General features: G+C 58.5%; 1 protein-coding gene across 14 annotated transcripts in view; it reads left to right on the forward strand.

Annotated features, from left to right (window-relative positions):
• The first annotated feature begins 3613 nt into the window (after window positions 1-3613).
• The window catches only part of PIP5K1C (phosphatidylinositol-4-phosphate 5-kinase type 1 gamma), a 49741-nt gene continuing 33292 nt past the window's right edge, over window positions 3614-20062 (forward strand). For 3 of the 14 annotated variants that reach the window (XM_072721780.1, XM_072721782.1, XM_072721784.1), the window contains exon 1: window positions 3614-3810. In XM_072721780.1, the coding sequence (XP_072577881.1) occupies window positions 3717-3810 (94 nt within the window). In that variant the 5' untranslated portion in view covers window positions 3614-3716. Of the gene's footprint in view, window positions 3811-4445; window positions 4570-16697; window positions 17736-17935; window positions 18096-18231; window positions 18990-20062 lie in introns of those variants that run through there. The other 11 variants (XM_072721785.1, XM_072721790.1, XM_072721779.1 and 8 more) reach the window with 9 other exon arrangements.

Here is a 20062-nt window from a genome sequence, read left to right on the forward strand (position 1 = left end):
GATGAAAATGCCTGTAAAGTGCTCATAGAACCATGCTGGGTCCGCACCTTCCAGCCATGATGATCCGTCCACAGGTGGGAAAGGCTCAGGTGCCGGTAGGTGTAAGGCACACGCCGGATGTGGGGGGCTCAGCGTGCAAAAGAGAACGTAAAATACCTCGTTATTTTGAATACTGATTCCGTGTTGGAACAGTAACAGTAACAGTTTCAGATGTTTTGGGTTAGATTAAATTTAATGGTTAAAAGTAATCTTCCCTGTTCATTTTTCATTCTTCGGGATGTGGTTACTAAAAACTTTAAGATGACGTTACAGTTTTCCATTTAAATTGGCACGCGTGACAGTTCTACGTCCCCATGGCCTGGAACAGTGCCCGGTACACAGTAGGTGCTCAGTGAAGACTTGTGGCATGAATGAATGAATGAATGAATGATGGAGGGAAGCGCCGAGTCCCTATCTGGAGCACCAGGAGCTGACGGTAACAGCCACCAGGGGGCGCTAGAAACCAGATAACCGGCCCCAGCCCTTGGAACCTCAGTTTTCCCGCCTGTAAAATGGGAACACGACGGGATGAGGTAGGAGGATCAGAAGCTGCGACCTCCGCCCCGATCCCCGCCCCTCCCCTCCATTCCCTAACCATGCTCTCCTGCCTCCCACAACACCAGTTTGTTTTTTGTTTTTTTTTGTGTGTGTGTGTGTGTTTTTCCCCCAGTAATGCATGCACCCTAAAGAGTCAAGTCATCATTTAGGTTTGTTAAACTTAGCAGTGCCACTGCCACCCCACAGTTCCTCCCTTCCCAGAGGCGCCCCTCCTTGAGCGTCTTTTAACTGATTATTTGGACATTCACTTCCGCATATCTAAGTAAGACCTGTCTTGCCACTTTTTTTTTTTTTTTTCGATTTTAGTATTGACTTCCCTCCAGGAGACTTTCAGAATCAACCTGGAAGTTGATTTTTTTTAATTTGGTTCGTTTTCAAGATCCTTATCATTGACCCAGCCCCCAACCCTTCTCCAGTTGTCTGAGCCAGTGGTTTTCAAACCCAGGCATCTGAATTGCCTGGAGTTTAGGTGAGGTGGAGGTGGGGGGGAGGGTGTTCCCGAAACCCAGATTATAGGTCCCACCCACTCATGGAGTGTTTGATAGAGGAAGTCTGAGGCTGCCCAAGAATCTGCATTTCTAACCAGGTCCCAGGTGATGCTGAGGCTGCTGCTGTTGGTCCAAGGACCAGGCTTTGAGGACCATCCCTCTAATCTTCTTTCAAAATGGATTTAAAATGAGGGGTGCCCAGCTGGCTCAGTCAGTGGAGGATGAGGGACGTGTGAGTTTGAGCCCCATGCGGGGTGTAGAGATGACTTAAATAAAATCTTAACAAAACACCAGATTCAAGATGATTCAGGAGATCTATCCATGGCGTGTATCCAAAGAGTTCTTCCTGGAGGCTTTATGTTACGTTGTTTTAGTTTTTATTTTTATTTATTTTTATTTATTTATGATAGTCACAGAGAGAGAGAGAGAGGCAGAGACACAGGCAGAGGGAGAAGCAGGCTCCATGCACCGGGAGCCCGATGTGGGATTTGATCCCGGGTCTCCAGGATCGCGCCCTGGGCCAAAGGCAGGCGCCAAACTGCTGCGCCACCCAGGGATCCCTGTTACATTGTTTTAAATGATAAAAGGCACACAACATAAAATTTCCCACTCTCGCCATTTTTAAGTGTACAACTAAGTAGCATCAAGCACACTCATCGTTCTCCAGAACCTTCTATCTCCCCACACGGAGACCCCGTCCCCAGGAAGCACTGACCCCGGCCCCCGGCCCCACCCCTGGCTCCCACCACCTCCTCACTGTCTCTGTGGACGGGCCTCCTCTGGGGACCTCCTGGGAGTGGGGTCCTACAGGAAGTGTCCTTCTGGGTCTGGGTCCCCTCCCTGAGCCCGGTGTCCTAGGGGCCCATCCACGTGGGAGCAGGTGTCAGGGTCCCTTCCTTCCTAAGACTGGAGAACATTCTAGTGTGTGGATGGGCCACATTTTGTTTATCCTTCATGCTTTGATTCCCTTAAGTCTTTGGACTCCGATCTGGGTTGGCTCTCTTCTGACAGAGGGCACAGCTAAGCTGGGGGTTCCTTTTGCCACATCCTGAGTCCTATTCTCCATGCCTTTCCTTTCTTGATTTGCCTCCTTGTTTTGATGGAAAACATTTCAGAAACATCTTTCTAACCCCTGGGTTTGACTGTGACCTGCTCCATCTTCCCAATCCCCATCGTCCCATTGCCCAGCACCCCAGAGTCCAGTCTCCCACTTCCTTGCCAGGCCCCCAGACTGTGCTGAAGGGCCACGTCTCCAGAGTCAGACAGGCCTGGGTGAAAATGTCCTAGGCTGTCCCTCACCGGCTGGGCACTCAGACTCCCCCACTCACCCCCCAACAGAAATCATTAGTCACAAACAAAACTAATAATACCAACATTTATTACTCTCTGAATCATGACCTCAGAATTAGTAACCTAGACATGTCATCAATAAATTCACCATTAAGGGGATCCCTGGGTGGCTCAGCAGTTTGGTGACTGCCTTTGGCCCGGGGCGTGATCCTGGAGTCCCGGCATCGAGTCCCACGTCGGGCTCCCGGCATGGAGCCTGCTGCTCCCTCTGCCTGTGTCTCTGCCTCTCTCTCTCTCTGTGTCTATCATAAACAAATCTTTAAAAAAATTCACCATTAAACTTTAATGACAAGAACACAATGAGTCCTAATACAGTATGTAAACACACTGATTCACAGCATCCTTATTTATGATTTCCAGCAGGTGGCTTCAGCTCTCTGAGCTCCTGTTTCCCTCCCTCCCTCCCTCCCTTCCTTCCTTCCTTCCTTCCTTCCTTCCTTCCTTCCTTCCTTCCTTCCTTTTTTCCTGTTCTCTTTGTGTGTGTAAAATGGGAATGATAAGAGTCCCAATCTGGTTGATCAATACTTTCAAATATTTATTTTCTTCTAGGTGTTATACTCCATATTAGGTACCGGGAACGTATTAGTAGTTTAAAAAAAAAAAAGGCAAACAAGAAATAGGTCCCTAACTTACAACGGGATTGTACTCAGAGGCTTCAGCATCTAGCCTGGTGTTTAATTACATCGTTATTTGTAACTTCGCATTACATCATACATAGTGTTATATATTATATACGTCTGCGACGCTTTAACATTATCTCTGTTGTCATAATTATATACTTTTTTCTGGCGGTATTAATTTGCCTGTACCTTCCTACCGCGTCATTTATATGCCGTGCACGTTAACACAGATCCTGTTTATTTTTACTTATTGCGTCATTTGTGGCGTCATCATAGCTGCTCCTGACGACAAAGCGCAGAAGTGTCATCCGCGCGATGCTGACAGCGCTTCGCGGCTCCTGGTAGGCAGCGCTTGGGTCTGTGACCGGCGCGGGTTATCCCGGCTCTAACCTTAGGGACGCGCGCGGCGCCGCCCTTCCACCCCCCGGGCGCTTGGGGGCGCTCGAGGCGCGGGGACGCACGCAGGCCCGCCCCGAGCCCCGGCCGGCGGCGCGCGCGCTGTGCGCAGGCGCACGCAGGCCCCGCCCCCGGCCCCGCCCCCGGCCCCGCCCCCGGCCCCCTCCCTCCGCCCTCCAGCCGGCGGCGGTTGTTGTTCGGCGGCGGCGGCCGCAGCTCGGGTGCAGCCTCGGCCGCCCGCCCGCCGGCCGGTCCGCGCGCGGCCATGGAGCTGGAGGTGCCGGACGAGGCGGAGAGCGCCGAGGCGGAGGCCGTGACCTCGGAGGCGTCCTGGACCACGGAGAGCGGCGCGGCGGCAGGTAGCGGGGCCGGACCTCCTCCCTCCGCGCTCCCCGATGGGCCCGCCCGCCTCCCCCCGCCGCGGCCCAGTGGACCCGCCCGAGCGCCGGAGGGGCGCCGGGACCGCCGCGGGGAGGCCGGAACGTTCCACTCGGGGGCGCTCCCGGGGGGGGATGGGGCGCCCCTCGCCGGGGCTCGCGGGGCCGCCGCCCTGCCCGGGGGCTCCCGGGGCGCGTGCGGGGCCGGTGCGGGGAGCAGCCCCCGTCCGAGGCGTGCAGGGACCCGGGGTCCGCACCTCGGGGCGGGCGGGGGTGCACGCGGAGGGTGGGCGCGCTGCCTCCCGCCGAGGGCGCCCGGGGTCGCGTCCCACCCAGTCTGGTTGGCGGGGGGCCCCCTCCCTGGGCCGCCCGCCTGCTGCCCGTCCGCGTCTGGGGTCAGCCCGGGGGGGCGCCCGCAGCACAACCGTGGGCACATCCTCTGCTGTGAGGTGCGCCGAAGGCCAGGGGCTGCCACGGGGGAGGCGGGGGTCTTTGAGGCCATCTGGGTCAGCCTCCTGGCTGCCTCATTCCTCCTCGTGGGACTCCCCCAAGCCCCGGTTTCTAGTGCACTGGCCACTCATTGCCGTTCTGGGCCTCGGTTTCCCTGCTTGCAACAGGAGGGGGCTGAGGACATGACATCTGGACGGCTCTGCAGGCAGGTGGAGGAGAAACAGGCGGCCCCCCCTCACCCCACAGCCTTCTCCCTGGACGCTGGAGGGGGCTCCCTCCTCCAGAAAGCAGGTGTGCAGAGCGAGGTGGCCCGGCCCAGCCCCGGAGGCTCCCGGCCAGCTGTGTCCGGGGCACTCGCAGAGCCCAGCTGCTGCCCGGAGGGATGGCCCCTTGTCCCCCAAGGTTCCTTCTGGGTCACATTCTCAAGCTTCCAAACAGAAGTTTCCGGATCTGCAGGATCCCCCGCTCTCCTCGGGCAGCCCTCGCCAGCAGAGGCCCTGCAGACACCCACATGGGCATCCGTCCTCCTTCTCCCCCAGGCCTCCTGAAGCTTCCTTGGCAGGCGGGCGGGATGTGCTGTGTGGCTGGGGCGGGGGGAGGGGGGCTGGGTGAAATGTCTGGGGAGAGAGCGCCAGGGCCAGCGAGCGAGCTTCCCCCAGGCTCTGGAAGGCTCCCGCCGCTTCTGTCCCTACTGCCATCTGGAAGTGCTTGGTAGATGACCCGCTTCCCTTCCACCATCCGGTTGCCGGTTGCCTCGCCCTTGTTCTTGGCCGAGGCCCGGTGCCCTGGCGTGGCTGGCCCTAGACGTGGTTCGGGCACCCAGCCGTGCTCCTTTATCAGACCCCTGGCCCCCACGATCAGACCCCTGGCCCCCACGATCAGACCCCTGGCCCCCACGATCAGCCCTCCGACCTGGGCTGCTCAGAGACAAATCAGCCCACGACCCAGAGATCACAAGGAAGCCACGGAGCTAACATTTATTTAATCGGGGGCTCAGTGAGCCACACGGGGGGCAGATAGAGCCCCAGGCCCCAGCGGTGGCGGGGTGGCGGGTTTAAGCAAGGGGACGTGGGAGATAAGGGACCGGCCCTGACTGCCGGTCACCAAGATCCGCAGAAATCTGACTCCTCCAGCAAATCATTTACTTCACTAACTTTAAAATGCAGAGCTACCGCTCCCTTTCCAAACTCGTTTCTCCTGGTGTAAGTCCTCATTTGGGTAATAACTGTCCACACTTTTCCTACTGCTCCTAGAAATGTAGAAATCCATAAACACGTCTGCTTATTTTTTGCCAAAATGGTTCCATGCCGCACCAGGGGTTCTCCGCCTCGGCACTATTGACATTTTGGGCTGGAAAATTCTTTGTTTTGGAAGTACCGTCCTGGGCACCATAGGGTGTTGGGCAGCATCCCGGCCCCGCCCTTTCAGTGCCAGGAGCATCTCCCCTGAGTCGTGATGACCATAAATGCCCCCAGACACCTCCGGTGTCCCCTGGAGACACCATCAGCCCGGGTGAGAACCATCGTACTGTATCTCTTATTCCATAACTTGGCTTGCTTTTTATCTGCATTTATCTTGCAATTTATCTGAATTTTTCTCCCATGTTGGTATCAGTTACTTTCTTCAGAGAGAGAGAGAGAATATGGTGCCGTGGTTAAGGGGGTGCAAACCCTAGTCGAGTGCTGTGTGACCTTGAAGGGCAAATGCTTGACTTCTTGCTGGGCCTCAGTAGTCCCGTCTGTTAAGTGGGGTGATGTGTGTCCTGCCGGGGGCTGGCCACGAGCCTTACTGAGTTAGCATGCGTCAGCCTGTTGACAGTGCTTCATGAACATTCGACACGGGCCGTTCTAGGCACCAGCCATTACTGGTTCAACCAGCCTCCTACTGAGGACCATTCTGGCTGCTTCCGGAGTCCACCTTTTAATGTTTCGAGAGATGCTGTGGTAAACATCTCTGATCGTGGCCCTTGACTGCGGCCCTTTACCTTCTAGCAGTTGAAGCCCCTGCTTGGGACTGGCTGGGTGGTGGCGAGCAGATTGAACATCGGTATCTGATGCCCACTGGCTTTCTAGAAAGGTCTGGCAGGGGCCAGATTCCTGCCATAGTGGTGCCAGCTCCGAATGTTACCCGCTCCTTAATTTTGGCCAGTGTGGTGGAGGTGAAATGGTATCGTGGTGTTTAGAATCCGGTTACTTTAAATGCCCTGCTCCTTGCTCCTGAGCCTGGTCCAGGAAGGGCCGGAGGGGGGTCGGATATGTTCACGGGGCCGACTGTTAGGACCTGTGGGGTTTTGGCCTGAGCTGCGATCTGGTTTTCAGAGCCATTTCCCTCCTGTCCTTCGTGCTTGCATGATGTCACAGAACAGTTGGCTTTGTTCTCGGCACCCCCCAGCCCCCTCCCACTTCTAATCTGGTGGCAGATTATGCTGGTTTTGTCTTCGCAATGGACCCAGAGTCTGCCTCCTTCTTCCCCCGTCTCTGCCCCACCTGGTCTAGCCCTGTCATGCATCGCTGGCCTGGTCCCCCGTCTCTGCTGTGCTCCCTACAGCTCATTCCAGAAGGCTCCCATTAAAAACCGACTTAGGGGGCGCCTGGGTGGCTCAGTGGTTGACCATCTGCCTCGGACTCAGGCCGTGACCCCGGGGTCCTGGGATCGAGTCCTGCATCAGGCTCCCCGCAGGGAGCCTGCTTTTCCTTCTGCCTGCGTCTCTGCCTCTGTGTGTGTCTCTCATAAATAAATAAAATCTTTAAAAAAAGAAAAAAACCTGACTTAGGTTCCACCCTCCTATGCCCACCGCCCTCCAGGGCACCCACCTACCTGGGATAAAAACCCAAGTCCTCCCCAAGGCCCATGAGGGCCTTCACCACCTACCTGCCTCCCCTTCTCCCTCTCTCCCCCTCCCCCTCTCACCCACTCTGGTACAGCCACATGGGCCCCTTTGCTGTTCCTCCCTCACACTAGGTGTGGTCCTGCCTCAGGGCCTTTGCACATATGCCCTCTGTCTAGAATGTTTATCGTTTCTGTGTTGTTTGCTTCCTTAGCTCTTTCAAGTTTTTGCTCAAATAGCTCCTTCTCAGTGAGGCCTCCCCCAGTATTGGAAGGAGGCCTGAAGGAGAGAAAAGAAGATGGCACAGCCCCGGCAAAGGCCTGTGTGCTTGAAAACCAACAGGGGCCCACGGGGCTGGGGTGGGGCATTGTCACCGGAGGCCTCCTCTGTAGTTGTGGGCGCATGGTCCCTCACCCCCCTGCTGCCAGTCATCTGTGTGCTTTGGAGGCAGAAATCTCCCAGATGGAATTGTGCCCTGGGTGCTTCTTGGCAACGTGACGCTTTTGCCTCTGCCAGTTTCGTCCCCTCCATGGAGAGGCCTTGGCAGCTAGACTGCTTGGTCCACATCCCGCATGCGTCCTCCACCAGCCAGGGGCCCCCGCCTCAGGGTGTCCACCTGGGAAATGGGTGCGACGACTGCACGTTTCTCATGGGGCTGGGTCAGGCCGGTGGCCCCTACGGCCTTAGTGCCCAGGTGGGTGCTGGGCTCCTCCCTCCTCCGGTCAAGGGCCGCGTGCTGGACCTGCTGCCTGCAGAGCCTGGCACAGGGTGGGGTCTGCCGTCAGGCTCGGGGCTCCTGGGGACACCCAGTTGCTTCTTCGTCTTTGTTAAGGCCCCTTAAACATCAGGCACCCACAGAGGGCCAGCTGGGCCGGTGCGGTGACCCGAAGGCTCCCTTGTTCTCTCGACACACAGGCAGGCAGGGTCGGGGCTCAGCCGCTGGGCCATGGGGTCAAGCCCCTCCAGCACCAGTTTTCATCAGTAAATTTTATTCACACACAGCTGCACCCACCCACTCACGTGTGGCCTGGGAAGACTTTTTGCTCGTAGACTTCATGGCCTGCAACGTCAGGCATACTCACGGTCTTGTGCTTTACGGAAAGTGTTTGCCGTCCCCTGGGTGAGAGCAGGCTGGTCAGTAGTGAGCGTGCAGAGGAAAAAGAAACCAGTGTCGGGGCGACTGCCAGTGCGGGGCCAGCTGCAGTGGGGTGGTCGGGAAGGGGTGGCCTAAGTGAGAAGTGCAGCCACGGGTCCAGTGTTCTGGGCAGAGGGGTTAGCCCGTGCAAAGGCCTTGAGGTAGGCATGAGCTTGAGTCATTTGATCCATGGAAACAAAATCAGTGTTGTGGGCGGTTCTGAAATGAGCAGGGCCAGTCATGTGGGGTTGTGGGGTGGGGGTGGGGGGCCTGGCCCAGCTTCCCAGTGCAGGTACCAGGTGAGCTGTGCTGAGCGGTGCTGGGGGCCTGGATGGAGGCTGAGGGAGCCGAAGAACCCCGGGAGGGATTGGCCCCTGCCTTGGAGCTGGTGGGGGGCCTTGGGGAGAGCCCGGGGAGGAGCAAGTTGTTGCAGGTTGATGCTGATGTGGGAGGGGCACGCAGGGTCTTGGCCTGGGTCCGGCCCCCCTTGCCCCCTGGACGCTGTGCCTCTGAGCCAGTGCAGTTGCTGCTCCCCATGTCAGCTCCTTTCAAGATGAGGGCAGTGGGGTCCTGGGGATTCGGGAGGCAGGAACGGGGGTGGGGGGGGAAGCCTGCAGCCCCTGGGTGGCGCTCACCAAATGACAGATTCGTGATGTCAGCATTCAGAGCTGGGGAGGCCCGGGCTCCAGGGGGGTCTCGGGCTCCCGGGCCTTCCTGTCTGCACCGCCTGCTGCTGTAGCTGAGCCACGTGTCGCCACTCGTGACAAGGCAGGTTGAGACCCCACTGGGGATTGCCTGCCCCTACCAGCTGGACAGGGGGGCCTGGAGCTGTGGGCTGCCCCGTGTGGGGATTATGGGCCCAGGGGATTAGCCACGGGGCCCTGCACCTGCTTTACCAGCCGGCCACACTGGCAGGCTTGGGGTCCAGCCCGAGGGGCCCCGCGAGCTTGAGTCTGTGTGAAGGCGTCTTGGGGACTTAGCCTGGCTTTTGGTTGGAAGAAGCAACCCCCAAAATGGTGACAGTTTTGTCACAGTTGCTTTCCGTCTCTCGTTTACACCGTACACACGTTTCTTGGCCTTTATTCCCCTGGAAGCTTTAAGGAAGTGGGGTGAGCCTCGGGTATTCGTGTATGAAGGACGCCCCGAGGTGCACCTGGGCCAGTCCCCTCCTCATTGCTCACCCCTGTTCCCACATTTAATAACTCACATCTCACAACTCTCTTTATCTTCTGGGAACTGGGCGGTTGTAACTTTCCCATATTCATTTGGGGTCTTTTTCTTATTGATTGGTGGAAGCTCTTTATATATAGTGAATAGTGTTCATTTTTGTTCTTTTTTATTTATGCACAGGCATGAGTGGTCTTTTCTCGTATCTTATGATAATTAATGTCAGGCAGATATCTTTGTACTTACGTGGCCAAACTTATCAATCTCTACTCTTATGGTTTCTCGGGTTTGGTGTCACGGACGGAAGTGTTCCCTGTTCTGAGGTTATAATTTTTCTAGAGCCTCTGTAGTTTCACTTAAAAAAAAACACATTTAAAATCTTGCTATATTTGGAACTCATCCCTACACAAGGTGTAAGAGAGTCTACTGTTCCGTGTTTTTCCAGGTGGTTCGGGGTTGTCCCAACTCTACTTTCTGGATAAGCTGCTTTTCCTCCCTGATTTGAGATGCCACCTTTATCACATAGCAGATTCGTGCACGTGGCTGCTCTATTTCTGGACTTTCTATTCTGTCCCACTCATCCGCCTGGTTCTTGCAGCAGGCGAGTCTGTAACGACGAGTAATAACATGTTTCCTTTAAAAAAGCAACAATCAGACCTGTGGTCAGGGGAGAGGGAAGATTCCTGTCTCGCCCTCTGCTTCCAGGAGGAGATAACCGTCATCCCAGGTGGTTTTCTGTGTCCGTACATTTTCTTTTTTAACTTCCTGTTTTGAAAATTCTCAAGCCTGCAGAAAAAGTTGCAGGAATATTGCAGCAAACACCCATAGGCCTTTAGCTGAGATTCGCCAGCTGCTCACACTTCACCACGTTACGTTATCTTTTTACCAAACGGGTATTATCGTGCGTGTGTGTGTGTGTGTGTGTGTGTGTGTGTGAGGGAGACAGAGATGCTGCGGGCCACTTGAGAGTCAGCTGCAGACTTGATGCCCCTTTGGCCCTGATACACCCAGGTGGCCGGTTCTCCTCATTCGCATCGCTTCTGTCCTGTAAGGTCGGCGCGAACACCGAGTCCGTGGGTACGGAAGCAGGGCTCCCGCGGGCGCACAGGGTGAGGTCCCTGCGAGCCTCTGCTCACAGTTTCATCGTGGAAGCTTGTGTCACGTGTGTTTCTGTTCAGAGCCTCTCTGTAAGGTGTGTGTGGTCGATTCGCTAAGGCTGAGGGCCTGGCCCGCGGCGCTGGAGCTCATGCGTGGGGGAGGCTTGTCCACACGGGTGTTTTCCTTTTTTTTTTTTTTTTAAGATTTTTGTTTATTTATTCATTCATGAAAGACACACACAGAGAGAGAGAGAGAGGCAGAGACACAGGCAGAGGGAGAAGCAGGCTCCGTGCAGGGAGCCCAACGTGGGATTCGATCCCAGATCTCCCAGATCAGGCCCTGGGCTGAAGGCGGCGCTGAACCGCTGAGCCACCCCGGCTGCCCACGAGTGTTTTCCTTCTGAGGGCCTGTCACACATGGTCTTCTGCGCCCGCGAGCCCCAGAGCACTGCAGCTCTATGCTTGGGGGCCGCTTTATTTCTTTCAGAGGGAGAGCACAAGCAGGGGGAGCTGCAGGGGCCCGGGGGCCTGGGGGGAAGCAGGGAGCCCAACACCACACGGGGCTCCACCTCTGGACCCTTCGATCATGACCTCGAAGGCAGACGGGGGCTGTTTTAACCCGTGAACATCACCAACAAAAAGCACAAAAATTCAAGACACGTCACTCATTAGCCCGTGGAAAGTGTCTGTGGTCCAAGAGGTGAACCATGAAGGCAGAGTGACCTCAGCTGGACACGGGTGGGAGGTGACAGATTTCTCGCTACCCTGCGTGTCTGCAGGTGATGGTGAAAGGCTCGCAGGTGTTGATTTGGCCAGTGGGTGGATCGGCAGGTACAGGCCCGCGAATAACGAGCTGCTGCAGACCCTGTAAACAGAGACGTTCTCGTCCCTAAGTGTGGGGTCAAGTCGGAGAGGTCGCCGCCGATCCGGTGCACGGTCCCAGGTTATCAGTTAGTCCAAAACTGTCCCTCAGAGCTGCGACTGTCTCCTTGCCGGGATGTGGTCCAGGATCACACTCTGTGGACCCGACCCCCTGGCCTTCCGCCCGCCGCTCGCTCAGCACCGGTCCCCTAGCCTGCTTCTTCAGGAAGCCGCTGGATTCTCTCAAGCCTCAGGCCCTGGACTCTGCGGGGAGGCCCGCGCTGGCCCGGACCTGTGTGTGTGTGGCCGTGTTGGTGGCAAGACTGGTGAAAGTTCTGGAATCCTCTTTCTTGAATGCTGGGAGGTTCTGGAAAAGTGACCACTGGCCTGAGGCCTGCGGAGTTCTGGACCCATGGCCACCCTCCCCCATCCTTTGCAAGGCTTCCTGTTTATTGCTCTGGAAACGCATTCGCTTTGTGCAGTGAGATTCAGGTTGGGGAGCAGAAGGGGATGGACAGATCTGGGGGGGGGGTGGAGAGGCTCGGCTGCTGCTCGGGGCTCTGCCCCCCCAGGCTGCTCCCTGCCCCCATTCTCGGCTCTTCCCGTTGCTCCCTCCCCTCCAGCCACAGCAAACCCATCCTATTCTTTGCTCAAAAGCATCCCATCCTGTTCCCCCAGGACCTTTGCACGTGCCCTCTCCCCCTGAGGATGCCTTCACCCTCCCCGCCGTCACTAGGCGTGTGCTCGGGCTTCGTCCACGGGTAGCACGTGTGGACACCTCGCTCCTCTTCGTTCCATACCGGGGATGGAGCGGGTCCCGTTATCCATTCATCTGTTGGTGCAGCTGGGTCGTTTCTGCTGTTCTGCCAATAACGGGTGGTGTGCCGTGCACCTGCGTGGGCAGGTCGTCGTGTGGGTGCACACCCGGCTGCGGAGTTGCTGGGTCGCCTGGAAAGTCTGGGTTTAACCTTGTGAACAACCTCCAGACTCCCCCACCGCAGCTGCCCCCCTTCCCATCCCGTGCGCCGTGCATGAGGCCTCAGATCCCCGTCCTGGACGGTACTTGCTCCCGGGTGTCAGCTCAACTCTGGGTGTCCTGGGGGACGAGGTGCCTCCCCAGGGGCCTGCATCCCACTGACGATGTGGAGTCCTCTTCACGGGCTCGCTGGCTGTTCGTACATCTTCCGTGGACGTGTCTGTTCAGAGCCTTTGCTCGTTCTTCCTTTGGGTGGTTTTTCTTTCTGTTGTTGAATCCTAAGCGTCCTTTGCGTGTCGTAGAGACCGGTCCCTTCCCAGGCCTGTGATCCGCAAATATTCTCTCCTGTTGTGTAGGCAAACATTTTGTAACAAATATTTTATTTATTTATTTAGTTTTCAAGTGTGCTCCACGCTCACGCTCACGACCCCGCCACCAAGAGTCAAGAGTCGTACACTCCACCGACCGAGCCCGCCGGGCGCCGCCCCCGAAGCGCAAATGTTTCTCATTTTGAGGAAGTCCAGTCTGTTTTGCCTCGGTTGCTTGTGCTTCGTTGTCACGTGCAAGAAGCCGCGGCCGGACCCGACGTGGTAAAGGCTCAGCCGTGTTTTCCTCTGTTCGTTACATCGGTTTCGAGTCCCGCTGTGCTGGGGGTCTGTCCTGTGTGTGGTGTGGGATGGGGCCCTGCTCCGTCCTCCACGCAGGGAGGTCCTGTCGTCCCGGCGTGGGGATTGCCCCCCCCCCCCCCCGAGGGGTCGTGGTGCCCGGTGGATCTCAACGGGCTGCAAGTGTGCACATGGAAGCCTGGATCCTCACTGATGCATTCTGGACCATTCCACAATGTCCCTGCCTCTGTGGGGACCACCCCGCCTGGATTACTGTGGCTTTGTCATCAGTTAGGAAATGAGGAAATGGGAGAGGCGCCTGGGTGGCTCAGTTGGCAGCGCGTCTGACTCACAGTTTCAGCTCTGGTCGTGATCTTGGGGTCCCGGCATCGAGCCCCACATCGGGCTCCGCACTCAGTGGGGAGGCGGCTTGAGATCCTCCTCCCATTGCCCCTCCTCCCGCTCGCTCTCTTTCTTTCTAAAACAAATAAATCTGTAAAAAAAAAAAAAAAGGGGAACTGGGAATCTTCCACTGTGTTCTGCAGTTTACACTTTAACACATTAGGTTTGGCTTTGTCCTCGTGGGTGCAGCTCAGGGCCCCCCGGGGTCTTCTGAAGCCCATGTGATATCCCATTGTGCACAGGCCGGGCACTCCTGCTTGCTCATCAGCTCGTTACTGAGCGCTTACTGTATGCTGGGCGCGGAGGGAAGCCCAGAAGGAAGGAACACAGGAAGAGACCCGCACCAGCCTTTGCCCCTGTGACCGGATTCCCACCCTGTCCCGCACCCCTGAGCAGCACGGGCGGCAGGGATGGTCACTCGACCACTGGACACTCTCAGACACAGTCGTGCCCCAGGGCCTTTGCACTGGCTCTTCTTTCTGCCAGGGAGGCTCTGCTGGCTCTAGTGTGACTAGTGCTTCGGCGTCTCCTTTCCTCCGTGTGCTCGCGGCTCAGGCTGGAGCCCGACTGCCCAGAATCACACTCATCTGTTCCCACTTTTTCCTGGGGCACCTCAGGCCAGTGGCCTGGCTGGCCTCTTGGAGCCTTGGCTTCCACGTCGTTAAGTGTAGGTAGCAGCAGACCCACCACCTAGGGTTGCTGGAGGATGTGGTGAATTCACGCGCGAGGGTGTCCCACGCTGCCGGCCCCACGTTCAGGCTCAGCAAACGTCAGCTCCTTGGTGCTGTGTCCGCGGCCCTGCTGCGCTCTAGCCGGTGCTGGAGCGTCAGCCAGGAGAGGCCCAGTGGTTAGAGACACAAAGCAGGCTGTGCCCCAAGCTTCCTGCTCCCCTGTCTGCCTCCTGAGCCAGGCCTTTCGTGCCCCGGCCCCCAGGCCTTGTCATGACTACCCGTGTGCCTCCCTGTGTCACCACCAGGCAGGAGGGAGCAGATACTGTGCGGGCGGCCCTGCTGAGCGGCTCCCTGAGCTGTGGCTGTGAAGCACAATATGCTTGCTGCCCTCAGGAGGCTTCTGGCCTCCAAGAGAGCAGCCAGTGGGACTACAGGAACAAGGAGGAGCTTTGAACTGATCAGGGGTAAGAGTTATGATGGGGCGAGAGGGGTGGGGAGCAGCCTTCAGCCAGGTGTGCAGGGAGGGCCTCTCTCTGGGGAGGAGACTTTGATCCAGGCCAGAATGGTGAGATGGGGAAGAGCATCCCAGAGAAGTGTGTGCAAAGGCCCTGGGGCAGGACTGCCTGGCACATGCGAGGACAGTGAGGAAGCCATGTGGCAGGAGCACGGGGGGCAGGGAGCCAGCCTTGTGGGCATCCCCCAGCCCACCATCCTCATCTGTACTCAGGGGTCATGTGGAAACCCCTTGTGTATCAGGTAGCTGTTGCTGTGAAACAAATTACCCCAAATGTAGTGGCTTTAGACAATGGCACATGTTTATTATCTCATGATGTCTGTGTGTCCGGAACCTGAGGGCGGCCGAGCTGTGTGGTTCCCACAGGGTCTCAGAGCAGCTTGCAGTCAAGCCTCCTGCCTCACCTGAAGGCTTGACTGGGGCTGGAGGAGCCACTCCCGACCTACTCCATTGCATGCCTGGTGGCAGGTGGCCTCGGTTCCCGGCATGGCAGCCACTCATCCACCCGGGAACATGACGGTGTCTGGCTTGAGCCCTACCCTGTCGACCACACCCACCAGCCACTGCAGGAGGACGCGGGGCCCGGCCCACCGGAGGCTGTCCTGGAGGCTGGCCACCCCCGCGGGCTTCGGAGGGTGGGGCCGTGCTGGCCCTTGGCTCGCGGGGTGGAGCAGCCAGCGCGTGCCTGTTGCAGAGGGACCCTCAAGGTGCAAGGCTCCCGTGGTGATCCTGGGGCCCGGGGGGGGGGGGGTCGGGGGCCTGGTTCTGGCCCCGCTCGCTGCCCATGCTGGCCCTCAGGATTCTGGAAGCCTGGAGCTGCCCTGCCGGGGAGGCCGGCCCACCTGGGGCTTACTGCCGTGCCGAGGCAATGTCCACCTGGAGCCTGCCCGGCGCGCACCTGCGGGCGTGACGAGCCCCGGGCCGGGGGCCTCTGCCGGCAGCCCCGCTTGCGTCCTCAGCGCTCTTGGCATTTCAGAATTCAGGCGCGGTGTTGCAGCCCAGCCCTGGCTTCCGGGGAGTAAAAATATATCTGGGAGGAAAACTGGGCCAAGGAACCTCACACGTTGGGCCTGAGACAGCGCGTGATGTTCTGCGGGGCACCTGCCGGGGCGGGGCTCCCCCACCCCCCCCGCCCGTCCTGCCCTCCCGTCTCCAGGTCAGCCTCGTCCCCGGACCATCCCGGGTGGGGGTCCAGCGTTGGCCACCTGGCGTCCCCCGAGGAGCCCCGACCCCCCACCCGAGGCAGGGCGCCGCTGGCGGCAGGGCCGCGTGGGGACCCTACCCTGGGACTTCAGAGCCGACAGTCAGCGCCTGCCTGGGGGCCCTGCCGGGAGGGCCGCGGCACTGACAGCCGGGGAGCCGGTCCTGGGGCCCCAGGAGCCCGGGGGAGGCTCATCGCACCTGCCCTCTTCCGTCGGTCGGGGCTTGGCGAGCTTCCGGGCAGGGCCGGTGGGCCCGGGGCGAGCGTCCCGTTCTCCCGTCGAAGCGCAAAAGCCGCCGTAGGGATTCCGAAATGGGTGCGCGTGGCTCCGTGTCGATTAAACCTCGTTTATAAAACAGACAACGTGTGGGATTGTTCTGCAGGGCGCAGTGTGCTGGCCCGGGTTATGTTAACAGCAGTCCCGTCCCTCTCCCCGTCCCTCTCCCCGTCCCTCTCCCCGTCCCTCTCCCTCCCTCTCTTTCTCTCTCTCTCTCTCTCTCTTTCAAATTAAATCTTACGGAGGCGCAGGGGCCCTGGGTGGCTCAGTCAGTGGAATGTCCACCTCTTAGCTTCTGCTCAGGTCGTGATCTCAGGGTTGTGGGATCGAGCCCATGTCGGGTTCTGTGCTCAGGAGGGGTCTGTGTGAGATTCCCTGTCCCTCCCCTCATGCTCGCTCTCTTCTCTAAAATAAAGAAATCTTTGAAACCTGTCTATCCCTTGGTGCGCCCGGGTGGCTCAGGTAGTTAAGCGTCTGCCCTCAGCTCAGGTCATGATCCCTGGGTCCTGGGATCGAGTCCTGCGTCGGGCTCCCGGCTCAGCAGGGAAGTCTGCTTCTCCCTCCCCCTGTGCCTCTCCCCTGCTCGTGGTCTCTCTCTCTTTCTCTCTCTCTCTCTCTGCATCTCTCTGTATCTTTCTGTCTCAATAAATAAAGTTGTTAAAAAGAATGTCCCTCTGTTCTCCCAGCAGTGTGAGGTAGGCGTCTGACTGAACGCAAAGCCACCTAATCCCCCTTCTTTGAGCCCGTTTCGCCCTCTGAAGAAGAGGGGTGAGAGGCATGCCCAGGACAGGCCCGGCGGGAAGCCCTTCATCAGATGTCCAGCTCGGGGAACACGTGAGAGCTGCATTCCCCCTGCCCTTCCCCTGAGGGTCCCGCGGTGCTTGCCCTCAGCCGCCTCCACGCAGCCCTCCAGGGTTTCTCTGCCATGTGCACTGAGGCTTGCTCTGTGCCCGAGAGCTGGTAGGGGGGTCAGTGAGGGAGGCAGGGAGAAGCGGCCTGTCCCGAGGAGCTGTCCTTGGAGCCAGGAGAGCCCTGAAGGTGGTGTTGTGCTGTGGGTTCCAGAGGGAAGCTGCCAGGAGAGGCTAGAACCCTGAACCCCCAGGCCCCAGGATGAGTCCCGGGGAGGCATTCACCAAGCAGAGGGGATGTGGGGAGGAGATGCGGCCGCTGCATGGCCCAGGGCCCACAGCGTGAAGGAACCTGAGCAGACAGCAGACCACAGGCTGGCGGGTGTGTGGGCGCAGGTGGGTGACTGCTGGGTGCTGGGTCTGGAGGGTGAGCCTGGGGTGTCCAGGTTCGTGAAAGACGCGCAGTCGCCCTCTGTCCCTGTGATGGTGATGGTGTAGGTGACACCGCGTGCCGAGAGCTTGGCAGTCGGTCGCACGGGCTCAGAGCGCGGCACCAGGTCCAGTGCTAGGCCCAGCAGGGGCTCTGTGCTCGAGCCCCGTAGACGGGGTGGTGGTGGGGGTCACACAGTGACCAGATGGCTGCAGGACGTGGGCTCGTGCGTGGGAGCACATTTAGGGGCAGCAGGTCAGCCCGGGGGTCAGGGAAGGCCACCGGAGGGCTTTGGGAGGAAGCTTCCGGTCACGGGTGAGGACAGGCCAGCTGGGGCTGCCTTGAGCAAAGCTGAGAGCCAGCCTTCGTGGGAGGTCACCAGTGAGTCCAGCTCTGCTGCCTTGAACTGGCCTGGACGTCTGAGCCTCAGTCTTCCCAGCTGTAAGGTGGGTCCAGTGACAGTTGCCTGCAGGAGTGTTTGTTAGGAGGTTGGAGAAGCTGCTTCCCAGGCCCAGCCCAGCGCTGGGGAAGGTGCGCGCTGTAGCTTTTTACTACGGGGAACTGCAAGCCAGACAGAAGCACCGGGATGGTACAAATATGTTTTTATCATAACTTTTTTTTTAAGATTTTATTTGTTTATTCATAGAGACCGGGAGAGAGAGAGAGAGGCAGAGACACAGGCAGAGGGAGAAGCGGCTGCGTGCAGGGAGCCTGACGCGGGTCTCTGGGATCACGCCCTGGACTGAAGGCGACGCCAAACCGCTGAGTCATCCGGGCTGCCCTATCGTAACATCTTTTTTAAAGACGTATTTTTTAAAGATGTATTTATTTATTTGACAGAGAGGTAGAGCCAGAGCGCACAGAGGGAGAGGGAGAAGCAGGCGCCCCCTGAGCAGAGGGCCCGACGCGGGGCTCGATCCCAGGACCCCGAGGTCATGACCTGAGCCTCCCAGGCACCCCCTTAAAGTGTTTTAAATACCTGGAGAATACTGACACCGCGTCCTTCCCACTCCCACCCCCATGGCGGCCCCAGAGTCTGTCTCCAGCACTGTGGACACAGAGCCAGGTTGTTCTGGGGGGGACGTCCCGGGCACTGGGGAGGCTGAGCAGCCTCTGGGCCAGGAGCCCCCCAGGTGGGGCAGGACCGGCCTGGGTGAGAGCCACCTATATGTCACTCCTCTCCGCCCTGGTCACCGTCCCTGCCTCCCCGGGGTCCCTCTGGTCTTTAACAGGACATATTTGCCAATCCCTGACTTAAGGGATAAACAAGACGAGGTCTGTTTAACCTGGGGGTGTCCCTTATATTACACCTTGTTTCAAATCCGTTTGTCACTCAGCGTCATGTTTAGGCCGTGCCCGTCCCTCCATAGCCCTTCATCCCCACGGCAGGGCCCAGCGAGCAGGAAATGCTCCCCAGTCTGGAACAAGCAAGTGAGGAAGTAAAGGAAAGAAACAGACTGTTTTCTGGGTAGTTGATTGTTAAAGAAGATTCCTAATTCCTGACCTGACCCCGTTCAGTGTTGCAGAGGCTCCGAGTGATGCAGGCACACCTGTGGGGGGAGGCGCATCCAAGAGGGGGAGGACGGCTGGATTAATCCCCAGGCCCTGGTTGGAGACTTGCCCTGTCTTCTGAAGTTCTAGGCTGTTCTAGGCTGTCCTGCTGCTGCTGAGGCCCTGTGTGGTTTCCCAGCGCCCACACGGTATGTTCTCCTTGGCGTGAGGGGACCGAGTGGGATGTGTTTCCCACGTGCCCTGGGGGCCAGCCCAACCCGGTTTTGGACAGTTGTGGGGTGGGGGGGTGCTAACCACAGTGTCTGTGTATCCAGTCCTGACGGGGACGTTGATCGAGCACCTGTGACGCCCTTCGGGCACTGTCCTGCGTGTGTGCCCCACCCTGAGCATCTGGCCACATCCAGGTGTCCCTCCTTTGCTGTCCACCCGACCCGGTCCCTGGCGTCGTGTCCTCCCTGGGGCTCCCCTCTCGCAGCCGGGCTGTCCTCCCTCCGGGGTGCTTCCCAGATCCAGGCCCACCTGTCTGTCCCAGGATCCCCCGCCCAGCCCCAGGGGACCCGTGGCTGCCGCGCTCTGACCGTGTGCCAGGATTGGGCTAGGCCGTGGGGAAGTAGTGTCAGCAAGACAGTCCTGATCCCTGCTCCACTGGTAAGGAGCAAGGCGGCCGAGCAGTTAGCTCCAGACAGCGAGGTGTGTCATGAATTAATCAAGCAGGCATGGTGGAGGGTGGGAGGAGGTTAGGGGTGGGAAGGACAGTCCCTCCAGCAGGCGATATTCAAGTGAGACCTGGGTGGTGGAGGCCAGGCACGTGGAGATGGATACTGCATTCTGGCAGAGGGCGCGGTGAGTGCAAAGGCCCCGAGGTGGGAATGTGCCTTCTTGAAGGTCTGCTGGGTGAACGTGCAGAGGCACGGAGCCTCGCACACGGTGCTCTGTAACGACTGCTGCTTCCCTTGTGATTGCTCACATTTCCTTGGGCAGAATCCACTCAAAAAAATGTGCTTCTCCTAAGCTTGAAAACACCTGGCGGTGAAAGTCAAACTCCACCTTTAACCCAGAGGGAAAAGATCGCATCAGGGAAATTTTCAGCCGGGCAGAAAAGTTGAAAGGATGGGACAGTGGACGCGCACTGCGTACCACTTGGGTCCTACCATTGGCATTTTGCTGTGCTTGCTTCGCGCCTCTCCCCACTTACCTCCCTCCATCCCCCCCCTCCGTCCACCTGTCCGCCCCCCCCCCCCCGCATCTCCTCCCCGCTCTG

This window comes from Vulpes vulpes, chromosome 9 (genome assembly GCF_048418805.1).
Source record: "Vulpes vulpes isolate BD-2025 chromosome 9, VulVul3, whole genome shotgun sequence".
NCBI classification, from domain to species: Eukaryota; Metazoa; Chordata; class Mammalia; order Carnivora; family Canidae; genus Vulpes; species Vulpes vulpes.